The sequence below is a fragment of the Quercus lobata genome, chromosome 3 (genome assembly GCF_001633185.2).
Source record: "Quercus lobata isolate SW786 chromosome 3, ValleyOak3.0 Primary Assembly, whole genome shotgun sequence".
NCBI classification, from domain to species: Eukaryota; Viridiplantae; Streptophyta; class Magnoliopsida; order Fagales; family Fagaceae; genus Quercus; species Quercus lobata.
In genome coordinates, this window is record NC_044906.1 from 70,962,056 (window position 1) to 70,978,460 (window position 16,405).

A 16,405-nucleotide genomic window follows, 5' to 3' on the forward strand; every position below is an offset into this window, starting at 1 on the left:
GTAGAAACAAATGTTAATACTTCGATGCCTGATGAATAAATATGTGAAGAGATAGATCGTGATCTAGGAACATGTAAACAAATATGTGAATTTCCTATCAACAAACAAGATAAAATCCGACGAGCTTATCTCATAGAAGGTCCATCCCAACCTAAAAATATAGTCTATCCATACAATGATGATACTCATCGTCGTCGATTTCAACCTTCATGGTTTGTTTCACATAAGGATTGGTTGGAATACTCACCTTCAATGGATGCGTTATATTGTCTACCTTGCACTACAACCCGGCCCCCCCAAGTATGTATTCCTGGCTACGCCCAATGGTGTTTGTAAAATATTGTAACGGTGAAAATGGTGGTAACGGTTGCAAAGCTCGGTGGTAAAGATGGTCATAACATGTGCTGGTGGTAGCGGTTGTGATGCATGGTAAAAGTGGTGGTGGTGCAACAATGAGTGGTGACATATAACGATGACAATGATGATGCTGATTGTGGTGGTGTCGTGGTGATGAAAACGTTGGCGGCAACTAATAGTAATGATGATGGATGGTGTCTATGTGAAGAGTAATTGTGGATTTGTTTATATGATAACATTGATAAAATCTGAAAAAAATTGAGATTTTAGTATTTTAAAATTCCAAGGTTCTAAATTTTATTGACTTATTGAAATTGTTGTCCTGTAAATCCAAACAATGAAAATTAACAATAAAAATTTCCAAATTACAACTCTAATATTCCACCTCCAAACATAATTTGGAGAATAGTCTATCAAAGCACAAAGCTGTCATTTAGAACCAGAAACACAACCACTTTTCATCTTCCACTCTGCAACAAGTCTTTTAAAAGTCATCTCACAACTTCCACCATCTCCAAGAGCTTTCCTTGCCTCTTCTCTAATGTGTGTAGCTTGCCCTCTCAACAATTCACTACCCATCATCTCTCTAATTCTCTCCACAAACTCATCCCCCTTCACCATATCCTTTTCACCCCACCCCCAACTTGTGACCCACATCCCAAGCCCACTTCTCTCCACCACCTCTGCATTAATCTTCTGATCCCCATGCTGTGGCCATGCTAAAATTGGCACACCATGCCAAGCAGCCTCAATTACCGAGTTCCAACCACAATGGCTCACAAAGCCTCCCACAGCATTGTGACCAAGTATCTCTCCTTGGTCCACCCAATTCTTCACCACCAATCCCTTTGCCTTCAAACTCTCCATGAGTTCATGCCCCACCACCTCTTCCAAACCCTCGTCTTCCTCCTTGTCAACTTTCTTGTCCTTCACCACCCACAAAAACCTACACCCACTTCTAATTAACCCATGTCCTATCTCTCTTATTTGATCCCTGGACATGGCTGTCCTGCTACCAAAGCTGACATACACCACTGACCCAACTGGCTGCTCATTGAGCCACTTCAATTGATTATTACCCAACTCTCCCTTCTCAAAATCACATGGCACAAGAGGACCAACAGCAAACACAGGAGGCATCCCCTCAACTACTTTTCCACCATTAAGCAACTCCAGTGACAGTGCTTCAAGCCCCTCAAAGGTATTGATCAAAACCCCATTTGACTTGGTAACTTTGGGACTGTCTACCTTGAATATATTTGCAAAAATATTATTTGGTATTAGAAGTAATGGAGGGATTGAAGATCTGGGTATTGAAGGAAGGCCTGGAATTTCAACATCACCAAGCATAGCAGGATCATCATCACCAGCTTTGGATGCATAAATATGGAAGTATGAAAAGAAGGATAACATTTTAGCTGATGAAGTGAAAAGAATGTAGTTAGGAAGATGTAAGCTTTCAGTAACAGGAATAACAGAGGAAATCAAGGTCACATCACAAACAAGAGCATGAAGTGCTGGTGAAAGTGAAGCAAGGAGAGGAGAGAGGAGATGAGCTGAGCGACGAATTGTTTCAAAATGAAGAAAAAAGGGGTCAGTGGAGTTGGCAGTGGTGTGATCCGAAGGGAGAAGATTGAATTTCACTTGGTTGACTTGAGGGAAAGCAGTGAGGAAGTGGGTGATTAGCTTAGACTCAGAAAGTGAGACAATTGGGTGGGTGGTGATGAGGGTGACATTGCAATGGTGGTGAACAAGCTGTGTAGCGAGTCTAAGGAAGGGTGTGAGGTGGCCCATGCCCGCACTAGGGAGAAGAGCTACATGAGGATGAGGATGAGGATGCAGAAGATCATCACAAGCTGACATGTTTGGCAGAGCAGTGGAGGTGATCTAAACTCTAGACGATGAAACTTTAAAAGAGAGAGTCAACTCTCAAGGCTCGTGCTACAGTTTTACCTACCCATTCTGTCCTACGTATCTGCTAGTGCTACAGCGTGCCAATACTCTATTATTTTGAGAACTTTTAGTTAACTTACCCCGCACAAGTTTCATCACTTATGAGAGGGAGATACAATCATACAAGTCTACCAAGTACAGATATAACTATCCTCTACCATAATTGGCAAAAGCACAGGCGTAACCACAATATATTCACAGTTAGAGAACAACCAACACACTGACACTAATAACAACTAGCATCCAATGCAGAATATGTATCTCTCATTCAGAAATTGATTATACAAAATTAATGGCACAAATTCCAGATCGAGGAGGAACTTGGGAACTGATTTATAATCAAGTGAAGAATGGTTGTTGGTTAGCAATTAAGAAAGGAAGGTCACCAATCCTTCAATTTGATCACCCGGGCCATGTGTGTGTGTGTGCCTTCAAGCACAGCATACGAGCGGATTGTATAAATATATTAATTCTGAAAAGTCACATGGAATCAACAATTTATAAACAATACCATTAACCGCTTTAAGATCAATGCTTTTCTTTTTCTTTTTTGTGATCTCCAGATAGAACAAAATCCACATGTTTGCTGAAATTCTACTTACTAAGCCCTGCTGTCATTGATTTAATCAAACTGCAAGTAATCTCTACCTAAATATAGCTAGCAACATAGTCCCTGTTATGATTAAATCAAGAAAAATTTATAGATCCTTCAATTGTCTCTATAGGCTCTTGATGACTACGATGATGATTGTTTACATCTCTGAACAGTGAATTTCACACTTTTTGCATGACTTGATAGGAATTTAACCACAGTACAATTCTTCAACAAAGCGCACTTCAGCCTCACCTAAAGGATTCCCCCTTCTAATTTGCTAGTTATTCTGAAGTTTATCCTTCTAGCATGGCCTTGGCAGCGTCAATTATAATTGGCCTAAAATCAGCTGAAGCTCGACCAAGCACAGTGTATCCTTCCTTGTCTTCCACATCAACATCTGCTCCATGCCTTATTAAAAGTAGAGCTACCTGTTAAACAAACACAGATCAAAATTTATCAGGGAAGAAAAAATTGCATTGATTCATTCTGCCTCATATCAGCTACATGATTTTTAAATCATCTTTTGTGATGCATTTGAAATGAGAGGGAAATCAGATACAAGAGCTTCAAGTAAATCAACAAGTTTATTATGCACATGACTTCAAATAGACACCTTAAAGAAACAAATAATACTGCACAAAGAAGCATACAATTCTAAATATATCCACCCCAAAGGAAAGAATTTAATTAGACAATTATGAATGGTAAAAGTTCATCGATAATATGAAAAATCCATCTCACTTCCCTGATCAAAAGACAATATCTTTATTTATATATATAAATAAAATGAGAAGGTTACTCAGTTTCTTGGTACATTGGGGATATGTCTAATAAAACCTCAGACAAAATGCCACTTTTATGAGAACTAAAAATTTATCAACCCACACACAAAAGAAAAGACAGGAAAAATAATAAGAAAAAGATGGAGAAGCAGCTACTGACTATTAAATGATGAAGTATATACCAACTGTTACTTAACAGCTCAACCCTAGCTCATTCAATACTTTTTTCAACAGGATCTACAAACCAGGCCAAAGCTCAATATTCAAATCAATAATATAATAAGTCAATGAAGAGCAACACCATGCTTGGCTTAAGCTTGAAAACAGTTCCCATAAGCATAATGCGGCTATTTTTAGAAAAACCACTTGAGTTTTTAACCACAAAAATACTTCTAAAAGATTCAGATGTTAGAGAAACCAGCAAGATTTAACAAACTGAGAACTTTTCCAATTATATATGTATGTCAACATGTAAGATTGTTCATTCTAACACAAAGATCCATTGAACTTGGCAAAGCTCATGAAGGAGCTTAAGCTTAGATAAAACCAAATCAAACGAAGATTTATAAGAGAAAGAACAGCTTGGTTCAAGCTCAATCTAAGAAAAAACATTGCATAGATGTTCTTCTAGAGGGGAAAAATGAAATTTCTTCTCATCCAGGAAGTTTTTGGCCAATGTGAACGATTAAACTAAACACCAAGCATTCACTTGCTAAAATTAATCCTTTTCCCAAGCATCCTTCTTTCAGCTTTATTTTTTGCTAGGAAAAGCAAGAAAGCTATATATTAACTATGAGTAAAATGATGAGGCCTCAGACACAGCATAGGCAAAGTAGGCTCAAGCCACTCAACAATGCATTGTCCCAACACAGAGAAGAGGAAAAAGATAGGCCTCAAACACGCAAAAGTGAAGGTATTAATAAATTAATTTTTACTTAAAAAAAATATTTTCCGGCGAATATTACAAAGATATCTTCCCTGGCAACTCCGACAAAGCTTACCTCTTTGTCATAGCAAATAACTGCATTCATAAGAGGAGTTTGACCAGCTTTGTCAACAGCATCAACCTCTGCTCCTTCCTCAATTAAAAGTTCACACACTTCTGAGTTCCCTGTGCTAGCTGCCCGATGCAATGGGGTGCAACCAACCTGGAGGCAATGAATGTCATACAACTAGTGTTATAAGGGAAAATGCACAAACATTAAAAATGATGTTATTTGCATGATATGCGCACGTGAAGATGAAGATATATATATAAAACAGAGCTCTGAGATATCAAGTAAAATTCTCTAGTGTGAAGTTACAAGCCTTGTCCTTCAGATTAATCTTTGCCCCTTGAGAGATCAAAATTTCAGCAATCTTCATCCATCCCTTACTGGCAGCATAGTGAAGGGCAGTGCGACCACCATCAGTTTTCATATTAATATCAGCTCCTGTAAAATGCAAAAATCAGAACATATGGGATTCTACATCTTGCAATTTCCCAAAATGCAAACAGGAAGGTTAAAAAATAAAAAGAGGTAAACAGTATAAGGCACTAGCCCCTAAAATGTGCTAACTTATTCTTTTGCTACCGCTATTATCAAGAAGGATATAATCTTAGGTATTAAACAAAATCTTACCAACTAAATAGCTCCCCATATTATCTCCCTATAAAATAATAGCACATATGCTTGTTTAAGATTTAGAGTGAGCAAAGTAATGGCACAGTTACCTAAGCCCAGGTTATTTTTTGCCAATAAATCAAACCAAAAATTCTTGATCGATCAAATGGTGCAGATTGATGGGTGGAATGGTGATCCACTCGCCTCTAATACAGCCTAAACTGCCCCACATATCTTCCTCCTAGATGAAATGCTATGTTGGTTCAGAAGCTTACAAATTTAGGCCTATACATGAAGAAGATAAGGGGGAAAAGAATTTGGGAACAAGAACTGTATACCATGCCAGTGCCAATACATACATGAAATCCATTTTGTGTATAAATAAAGTGGAAACTAAAGAAAATTTGATGCAATTTGGTCCTTTGTCCGCCAATTTACATTAATTCAAATTCAATTCATTTCTTTGCCAGCAATCTTATCCCCTTACATACAATTAGGCCCCCAAAAGACATTCAGTTCAATTTTTTGTCCCAAAACATGACTTGGGCAAAAAAATTCCAATTCTATTCATTTAGCCAACTCATAGGGTTTCCGAATAGTATCAATAAGTGACTAGCTTGGAGTTCATTTAGAGACTCAAGTGTGCATTTGTATAAGCTGTTTCAAAATGACATTTCGGGTTTAAAATGAGCGTTTGTAAAAAAAAGCTATATATGAAGAGTTGCAATTGCGAAAAGGTGTTTTGGCTTTCGAAAACTTGCTTTTATCTACTAAATCGCCAAACCAAACTGACTCCAAGTATACAATTAAGTGCCAATCTTGACATGAGAAACAATAATTCCAAAAACAACTCTGAACACAAAATACAAAAAAAAAAAAAAAAAAAAAAAAAAAAAAAAAAAAAAAATCCTACCTCTGCTTAACAAAACTTCCACTATTTCCAAATTCCCAATGCTCGCCGCAGAATGAAGCGGGGCCCAGCCTTCTTCATCTGCACTGTTTATCACACTTGCTGATTCATCGATTGCTGATAGTACCTTCACCACCTGATCCCATCAAAACCACTTTATAACTCTCAAAAATAAAAAGATTCAAACTTTAACTCCCAACAGTTTTATACAGACCTCAATAACTCCTAATACTTCCCAAAAATCAATACAGAAATTGAAGTAAAATTATCATGAGTGTTTTTAGTTGCTATGTGTGTGTGTGTGTGTGTGTGTATATTCAGTTTCTCACGGTTTTCGCGGAAAACAAACAGGGAATAAGAGAGAGATGATACCTCGGGATGAGAAGAAGAGACGGCGACGTGGAGGAGGGAGCGGCCGTCCTCGTTTCGGAGAGAGAGAGCTTTGGAGAGCTGGTTCTGAGAGAGTGATTTGAAGGTGGAGGCGTCGCCGGACTCAGCGGCTTTGAAGAGATCGTCATCTTTGATCACAACCTCAGGTTTCGTGTTTGGGGGATCGATCTCCATGTCCATGGTGGTCGAGTTTTAGAAAGAGGTTTTTGGAACTCACCGAAGAGTCTCTACTTAAATTTTGCCTTTAGGTGACATTTTTCTTTTATACATTAAATCCACTTCGGCCACCCGCTTGTTTAGATACTGTTTATTTTATTAAAAATAAAAAATTTATTATTAAAAATATTGTAGTAAATTAATTTTTAAAGGTAAATAGTATGTAAGATCCAAAAATACATAGTTATGTGTGTTTTTGCATTTTTGACTGAGTCGTGAATAGTGCCATGGAATCTAACCAAAAACACAAACGCAAAATAATTTGCTTTTGCATGCTCAGTCTACTTTAGTCTATTCTTGTTTATTCGGTCTATTTCAGTCTATTTTCGTCCACTTTGTCCCATTTAATCCATTTCGATGATACTTTGAGAGTAGAGTTTTGTGTTAAAAGAGTTGTTTAATTGACAATTATCACATTTTTAACGAAATATTGTAGAGAATTAGAGTGTGGAAGAATATAGGGTGAAAAGAAAGTGAAGTGAATGAAACTTAACTCACAATGTCCTAAAAAAAAAAAAAAAAAAAAAAAAAAAAAAAAAAAAAAAAAACCTCAAACTCACAATGCATTATGAGTTTTAGGAAGAGGTTTTTGTAACTCACTCGGCAACAAAGAGCTTGTACTTAAATTTTTAGCTTAGGTGAAAATTTCCATTCTACATTAAATTTACTTCAATTCATTCAGTCCACTGCGGATCATTTTGGTTCATTCAATCGCTTTGGTCCATTTATTTTCACTTCAATCCATTTTGGTCCATTCGATCCACTTCTATTGTGCTTTGGGATGAGAGGCCGTTTATGTAAAAAATGAGATGCTTCATTGACAAATGACACCTTAACACAATGTTGATAGAAAATTAGAGTGTGGGGTGGGATTATATGCGGCGGAAAGAGAGTTGAGTATGTGAAAAACTTAACTCACAATGCATTACAAAAGTTAAGTACGATTTCTGATTTCTGGCCTTAAAAATTGTTTTTAGTCTACAATACATTACAAAAGTCATCAATGTTCTTCCAGTTTTGTTAGTTTCTTTAACAAAGATGCTTTGATGGAATCTACCAAAATAAGAATAGGATGAGTGATAACCTTAGTGATCTCTCAAACAACTCTGCATTGCTTCCATGTGGAACCTTGCTTTTGTGCATTAGAGAGTCCAACGGTTTCTAATTCACATTACAAGATTGGTTATTTATTGTCAATTATGCATCTTCTTCTTTAGATATTCTCCTTTTTATAGTATATTTTGTTAATTCTACAAAGATTATTTGTACATTTATACATTATTAACCAAGAAAAGACAGGTATAGAATACAGTAGCAGTTTTATTTCACTGAATCTCTTTATATAATGGGAAGAAGAGATGAGGACCCTCCTCTAACAAAATGAGTTCCTCCTCTTTCTCCTTTGCAAACCCAGCCAAAACTTGAGCAGCATAATTACATGAGATTATATGAGAACAACATTATTACAAGCCTCTAAAGTTGTGATAAACCCGAAATCCTCTCTTCTCTTCCTTCGTGAGTTCTTGACAAAAAGAAGATGCCATAATCATATAAAAGATTAGTCATGCCTGCCTTTACAAGTTACATCTTTGAGTTTGACAAAAGTTGACATCTCCATAGCCCCACTATTCCTGATTGCCCTTATTTGATAAACGATTCATTATTGCAAGTCAGGTTAGAATATTAGGTATGACAACATTGACAAGTCTACCGACAAAAGAAAACTCACTAAAATTTCACATTCACTTACATAAACTTGTCGGCTCACCTCACGTAGGTCCACCACAGTATAAATAAATAAATATATATATATATATATATATTAAGAGATAATTACAATATGTCACTAATCTACCTCTCAAATCTTTTTCTCCCAATCCTTCAAGCACTTTGTCTATGGAAAGGTACTAATTCAACTACAAGATCTTTGACCACTACAAAGATAAGAGAGTATTTGAATTTTTTTGTGAATTTTTGGGTACCTATAAACTTGTTGAATTGAGAAAAGTAAAAGTGGGATTAAATATTATAAATTTAAAAATATATTTAGAGTTACATTAATTAAAATTTTAAATGGCATGATGTCATATGTACTGTTATATAGAAGGAATAAAATCTTAACTTTAACATAGACTGTCACTATTTTAATTTTAAGTGATGATATACAATTAAATTATAAAATAGAAAACCCATCTGGAATGTCAACATGATGGCTTCATAATCATAACATGTGGTCCACATTTGTCATAGCTTATAATCATAAGTTTTAGTTCATTTAATAATAATATCTACTAAACAATATTAAAAAGCATGAGGGTTCGGTGAAAATTTGAGGAAACTGATCCACTTCATTTCAAATGAAGCCATTTCATGATTTAAATTAAATATTGACACGATGTCTCTGCAATATCAGACTCCTATTGGTCTCTAGGAACGTGTGGCATGAAGCGCGTTTTGGTTGAATCCTGCTGAAACTGAAAGAGACTACAATGACTTCATAATCATAACATGTGGTCCACATTTGTCATAGCTTATAATCATAAGTTTTAGTTCATTTAATAATAATATCTACTAAACAATATTAAAAAGCATGAGGGTTCGGTGAAAATTTGAGGAAACTGATCCACTTCATTTCAAATGAAGCCATTTCATGATTTAAATTAAATATTGACACGATGTCTCTGCAATATCAGACTCCTATTGGTCTCTAGGAACGTGTGGCACGAAGCGCGTTTTGGTTGAATCCTGCTGAAACTGAAAGAGACTACAATGACTACATTTTCCTGCAAGGCTGTAACAAATTATGTGACCAATTGATGGATAATATAAACAGTATTAGAAAGGAAAAACAAGGTGCTCCTACAAGAGAGGTATTACCGTCATGTGGGAAGGAGTAGATGAGTCCACTCCGAAGACCCCTTTTCATTCATTAAAAAAATGGCTCTAAAAACTTCAATTTGAGATTTCAGGTAAACATAGTGCCCCATTAAGGGTGACCTGAGAACACAAACTGCATTAGCTTTACATTAGAGTAGCCAACACTAGTTGTGCTCTCAGGTGTCACCCTTATGGGGTGTACTCTGATACATGAAAATGTTATCCTGAACATCTGGGATTTTGGTTTTCTTGGGTTCTCTTTCTCTCTTACAATGGTGTGTTGTCATGCCATGTAAACAGGAAGCCCCAAAGGGGTGACCTGAGAACACAAAGTGCGTTAGACATATTTGGAAGCCAAAGCTCCTTGTGTTCTCAATTGTCACTCCTTTGGGGTGTACTCTGTTATATGAAAGTGGAATTTGTGATACTGGAGATGGGCTTTTGTTACTTGATAGAGCTCTCTTTTATAAGAGAACCTCATGTCACCATGTTGTCATTCTTCCAACACTATAAGATGTCGTCATTTTTACTACATTTTAGCTTGTCCTTTCAGTGATTTAGCAATTGAGCTAGTAACAGAAGGATTTGTTGAAAATAATAGCTTGATCTCATTTAGAGTGATGCTAGGGTGTTACAAATCTTACCACATTATCTTTTTAAATTGATGTATTTACTTTTAAACACAAGACAAAATATAAAGAAATTCTAAATTTTATCATAAAAGATTTACAAATTGGCGTGCTAACGAATGTGATTGAGTAGTAACATATCAGTAGCACTATAAATAAATGGTGGATTGAATTATACTCCATCAATATTGTTTAAACAAATGTTGACCATCACAATTTTGATATTTATTCAAATTATTAATAATGTAACAAAATTTAATTCACTCATTTCAATATAAATGGATATAATTTTCAAGAACTTCTCGTTCGAATTATCCTAAGAATTTTAGAAGATCTTAATATTGGATCCCATCATTAAGCTTGCAAAAATTCAACATTTATTTTTTTGAGAGAAAACTAACGTAAAATAAATAACATTTTAAGAAAAAAAAAAATTCATTTTTACTCTTTTAAAATATTTGTATTATTTCAAAGTAAGACATGAATTAGAATGAGCACATTTTTTTCATTTGATGAGTTGAATTTGATCTCAGCTTTTAGTACCACTAGAAATTAATAACAATCATGATATCAGTTTACTAGGATAAGAGATGACAAGATTGCTGGAATGGAAAATTTATTTATTTTATTAAATTAAAATAAAGCACACAATTACAATCAAGAAAGACAAGATACCGACAAATTTTTGTTTTTTTTGTTTTTGTAAAAAGGAAATAACATTAAAAGCTAAAGATCGAGAAGCAAGCATCTTAGGATAGCGCTATATTTCTCTAAGTCCGTAGGTGGACTATCATACATAATAAGGCCTAAGGATTGGCGAGTTCCCCTTTTTGCAAGGTGAATCGCACGTTTGTTCGCTTCTCTAAAATAGTGACTAACCGAGTCTGGGGGATTTTGGAAGCTAGGTGCCTACAATCATTGACAATAAAAGAAATAATTAATAGAATTAGGTTGGTTGAGATTAGATATCACATTAATAACAGCTTTGGCATCTAGTTCAATGATCACAGCTGGAAAATTTCTGTTAAGGCAAAGTGTAAAGCCATCTCGCATAGCCCATAATTGAGCAATATTATAGCTGGATGTGATGCCAACACAGCAAGAGAAGCCAAGGATCTCGTTACCATCTTCATCCTGAACCACTCCTCCCCCTCCCGCCAATACATTGATTTTCTAGCGCGTTATCTAGCATGTCTTTCATGTTTTGAAACCCAAAAACTCTTTTAAGGTTTCCAAGAATCCAATTGGTAGATCCTATACTTGAGCAATATCAACTAAATTGGCATTCTGGCATACAGGCATGTTGCAACTCAACACAAGCCTTGCACTTTGTGATTGCCATGAGAGAGTTGAGAACTAACAGAAAGATGAGTCATGAGGGAGAGTAAATACTTTCTTAGTTTCCTCCAATATTTCAATAATTGTTCTGACAAAAATTTATAATCTTTAGTATTTTATTTTATAGACAAAATCAAAAGACAATAAGAGTGATTTGATCATGATTAAAAATTTTAAAATTGTATGATATAGAAATTACTATATATATAGGCATGTTTCACGCCTACTCAAGGATGCAAATATTGATTTGATAAAGCAAAAATGCAAATATTTTTCAATCAATTTTTTTTTTTTGACATTTTGGTTATGTGTCATTTTTTTTTCTTTTGTTCGACTTTGTTTCTACATTTTCAAAAGCAACTAAATTTTGAGCAAAAATATTATATTTTAAATTAATTGTTTCTCATATAAATCTTAGAAAAATAAAATCAAAATTTAATTATACTTAAATATTAATATACTACTTAAAATAATTAATAAAACAAACTAATTAAAAATATTTATCCTATTAGCAGTAATCTTTTTAATTACATAAAGTAAAAACTCTAGTGTTGGTTTATATATAAATATGTCATTAGGAAATCTAAATGGTTAAGATTAATTTTAGTAAATTCACAAATATTTAATTTTTTATAACTTTTGTGTTAATTTTTTTCAAAGTAACTAAACACAAGAAAAAATGTCATATTCTGAATCTATTATTATTATTATTATTATTATTATTATTATTACAAATATAAATAGTTTTTTATATAAAATTTATAAAAATAATCATATAAATTTATTCATTATAAATAATTAATGCTCAACTCTAGATATTTAAATATATGCATTTATTTCATTGGTTAATTCAATGAACTAAATAAATAAAATATCAAAGAACGCAACACATGGCAAAACATTCTACTCTCCCACATAATAATGTGGGCACTTATATATATATATATATATATATATATATATCATATTATGTATAATAAAAGTTGGGATTAGACGTCGTGGTTGTGCCAAATGGTAGCACAAAATTGAAAAAATTTTGTTAAATTTTTAGATTTTAAAAAGAAAAAATTGATATAATTTTTTTTTCTTATCGTCTTCTTCTTCTAAAATTTCTAGGTTGATAAAAATCTTAATTTAATTACAAACCAAATTCTTTTCTTCATCTATTTCTTCTTAATCTGATTATAATCCAAAATCTTTATCTTCGTCTAATCCTTTTTCTTTTTCTTTTTCATTTAAATTACTACACCTATTGCTACACGTAAAATATATATATTTATATATATATATATATATATATATTTTTTTTTTAAAGGTGATATTTAATTGAGTTAACGTGATTATTTTTCACACCTCATTAAGCTGAATCCAAGAGAAATTGAGTAAAACTAAAACTCTAAGTCTACTAAATGGATATAATTTTTTTCTTATCTTCTTCTCCTATTATTTCTAAGTTGATAAAAATCTTAATTTAACTACAATCCAAATTCTTTTCTTTATCTCTATTTCTTTTTAATTTGATTACAATCCAAAATCTTCATCTTCATCTATTCTTTTTTTTTTTTTTTCATTTAAATTACTACACCTATTGCTACACGTATATATAAATAAATAAATAAATAAAACAGCAACATGATATTTAATATTATTTTTTACACCTCCATAGATTAAGTTTGAATCGAAGAGAAATTGAGTTAAACTAAAAAAATTGTACTAAGTCTACTCTACTCTACTATTTAAGAATGCTAAAATCGATCAATAAAAATTCAAAATTAAGTGATCAAGAATTGCAGAAGGAAGGATCTGACGGCTTTTTCCGTGAGAATAGCTATCTTTTTTCTTTTATCTTTTTTGCACAACTTTGGTACATCATCAGAGAATACATCTCTAATTCTGAGGTATGGATAGTGAGATTTTCTTTGGTAGTTCACTCCCAGTTCCTTTGTTTAATAGTTCCTCATCTTTAATACCAGTTTTCCATCTTATATCTGGATTTTCTAATTTTGGTTCAGGAGCGAGGTGTGGATCCAGCTGATTTAATTTCATTCCTATTAGAGCTTAGCTTTCATGTCACCGGTGAGGTATTAGATATACCTTGACATTCCTTTATATATATATATATATATATATATATATATATATATATATAATTACAATTTTACTACTAATAGCTTTTAGAAATTTAAAACTTATCATAATTTTTAATATCTTTTTTGCAAAAAAAAAAAAGTTACATAATGTACATTTTCCATGTAACTTAATTTTTAAAAATATTTTACTATTTTTTTTTATTAGATTCGATTATATTATCAAAAAAAAAAATTTAAATTTATATGTAATTTTTTTATTAAGCCGTGCATTGCACGGGCATAATACTAGTATATATATATATATATATATTAATATTAATTGATTGATTTCATTCGTGTGATAGATAAATTGACAATTACTTTCAAATATACCCTTACTCTTTCTCCACTTCTCATGGTGTACAATAAACTTTCTCTTTTTAATTACTTATTTGCCGCAAAATGATGCTAGATTATTCCATAAAACACAAATGACAAAACACCCAAAGTTTTGAATGACCTACTAAAACTCCTTTATATTATGATATGTGTAAACTATTCACCATATGTGAAAATAAATTATAAATTACTCATGTGATGACACATGTCCATATTTATTAGAGCTGCATTTTCACATAAACACATAAAACAATACCAAGTAAGAGTTTTGTTACACTCATAATTCCTAGAGATTAAGTATTACACAATTAATGGCTTACACATAAATCAATATCCGGCAGAGGATTAAGTGTTACACTAATTTTTAGGGTAGTTACATGTTTGATGGGAAAACTGAATGGGAGATTTTGTATATTTTCCAAAAGAATAATTAAAAACTTTATTTGATATGTGATTGGTATGTAAACAGTAAACACAAATGGGAAAAAACTTAAGTGTTCCGAGAGCATGTAAGAATTACCCACACAATTGATACCATTTCAATCTGTGTTGTAAAATGGTTTTCATTGTTTCACATCCAAGTATCCAACTAATTCATATCTTGTCCACGTTCTATCGCATCAAAAATTCAGACATATAACATGAAAGTGTGAACATTGTGTGAAATATTTCTCATATAAGTAGTCACACGTAGATAAGTAGTCACACGTAGATAAGTAGTCAGGCTACATGTACCCTCCAAAAAAGAGAAAAATTAATGATACACGTCCTATGCTAGATCATCCAATACAGTGCAATTTGAGATAAGAGCTAGAGAGTAAAGATACATATTGGATTTATAGGCTATAAGCTATAGCAAATTGCACAAATTTTATTTTTAATTTCTTGACAGAGTAGATCTAAGTCTGCTTCAGCCACTTTACAATCTAAAAGCTAAACAGAGAACAAACATACTATATATAGAACATACAACACAAAATTAAAATTAAAAAAAAAAAAAAAAAACACATACACACACACAGAAACAAGGGTGTCATAATATTAAAGATACACAAAATTAAGAAACTGCAAAGCATAAGCAGTTGGGAAATTAGAATTCAAATGCTCATTTCTTCAAGAAACCTTGAGCCATCTTCACGTAGCCCCCACCAGCAGCTGAGTGTGGTTCTGAGTCTGTGGTGGTGGAAGGGGTGGAGGAGTGGCTAGGAGGGGTGGTGGCGGTGGTGGTGGAATGGGATTGGGATTGGGAGGAGGGGTTGCCATATTGGTCGAGATAAGTCTCAGCCTTTTCCACATACTTGCCATAGCTCTTTTCTTCCAACTTTCCATAGTTAGAGCCAGCTTCCAAAAGATCACTAGCTGCTCCTGCTGTCCTGGCCTTGTCAACTTTACCAGCTCCCTGGCTAACAGTGGTTTGGCCTGCCCCAGCCAACACCTTGCCACTGGCCATGAGCTCAGCGTTTGATGGTTGGTGGTGTTGGTGTTGGTTTTGGCTTTGGTTTTGGTTTTGGTTTTGGTTTTGATCAGCCTTTTCTTCAGGGTGGCGAGTCTCAGAAGAACTGTTCTTTTCTTCAGGCTGGTTAGTCTCAGAAGAACTGTTGGATTTCTTCTGAAGATCTGAAAGAAAGTTCATTGTGTTTGTGAGAGAATCTGAATGAATTGGAAGAGGGTTTGCTTTGTAAACAGTTGTTGGAGATAAGAAGATAATGAAAATTTGAACTGATCTGTTGGTGTATATAAAGGAGGCTGTGACTTAGCGTGTTCCCTCACAGCTTCACTCGTTTCATTTATGAATGATATTTTTGAAGGGGTCGTTTCGGACTACAAACTATACCGACAACTTTTTTTCGTAATATCTACATGACAACATTGAGTGAGAAGTTGACTATCACTTAAGCATCCCCTATTTTCTCCTTCACCTTTCACACGTTGCTACATCACAATTATGGGAAAAAAATTGTGTAATAATTTTTATTACTAGATTTTTTTTTTCTTCTTTCTGCATAATCCCAACCACATATCTACTAGCTAAGATCTTATGATGTTATGAAAAAGTTTTGCTAGAATTTTTTTATTCATTTTTATTTAAGGTTTTTAATTTTTAATTTTTAAAAGAATGTTCGAAGGAAATGGTATTACATACACCAATACCATATCTATTTCTATTTCTATTAATTATATAAAAAGTGTCGATTCTTATATCTACCGTGCTTTGGTTTGCTTTGTTTTGAAAAAGTAAAAAGTCATAATTTAACAAAACAAAACTTGATATAGAGTAGAGACATT

The 16,405-nt window shown here is 33.5% G+C and overlaps 3 protein-coding genes across 3 annotated transcripts; all 3 read right to left on the minus strand.

Annotated features, from left to right (window-relative positions):
• Nucleotides 1–671: 671 nt before the first annotated feature.
• LOC115978864 (UDP-glycosyltransferase 13-like) lies at nucleotides 672–2,851 on the minus strand. Its single transcript, XM_031100744.1, has one exon. The coding sequence runs from the start codon at nucleotides 2,218–2,220 to the stop codon at nucleotides 787–789; it is 1,434 nt and encodes a 477-aa protein (XP_030956604.1). The 5' UTR covers nucleotides 2,221–2,851; the 3' UTR covers nucleotides 672–786.
• Nucleotides 2,852–2,955: 104 nt separating this feature from the next.
• Nucleotides 2,956–6,834, minus strand: LOC115978866 (26S proteasome non-ATPase regulatory subunit 10-like). The gene is made up of 5 exons (XM_031100745.1): nucleotides 6,574–6,834; nucleotides 6,205–6,337; nucleotides 4,996–5,120; nucleotides 4,689–4,835; nucleotides 2,956–3,333 (listed from the first exon to the last, which is right to left on the minus strand). The coding sequence occupies exons 1-5, from the start codon at nucleotides 6,769–6,771 to the stop codon at nucleotides 3,199–3,201; spliced, it is 738 nt and encodes a 245-aa protein (XP_030956605.1). The 5' UTR covers nucleotides 6,772–6,834; the 3' UTR covers nucleotides 2,956–3,198.
• An 8,390-nt stretch (nucleotides 6,835–15,224) lies between these two features.
• On the minus strand, nucleotides 15,225–15,569 carry LOC115981389 (nodulin-related protein 1-like). The gene has a single exon (XM_031103529.1). It carries the CDS (start codon nucleotides 15,567–15,569, stop codon nucleotides 15,225–15,227), a length of 345 nt encoding a protein of 114 aa, XP_030959389.1.
• Nucleotides 15,570–16,405: the final 836 nt, after the last annotated feature.

Coding starts and splice junctions, on each gene's coding strand:
- LOC115978864 (XM_031100744.1), bottom strand. CDS start 2,220: ATGTCAGCTTGTGATGATCTTCTGCATCCTCATCCTCATCCTCATGTA.
- LOC115978866 (XM_031100745.1), bottom strand. CDS start 6,771: ATGGACATGGAGATCGATCCCCCAAACACGAAACCTGAGGTTGTGATC. Junction 4,836..4,995: donor AGATTAATCTGAAGGACAAG/GCTTGTAACTTC, acceptor CATTGCCTCCAG/GTTGGTTGCACCCCATTGCA. Junction 3,334..4,688: donor TTATTTGCTATGACAAAGAG/GTAAGCTTTGTC, acceptor TTTGTTTAACAG/GTAGCTCTACTTTTAATAAG.
- LOC115981389 (XM_031103529.1), bottom strand. CDS start 15,569: ATGGCCAGTGGCAAGGTGTTGGCTGGGGCAGGCCAAACCACTGTTAGC.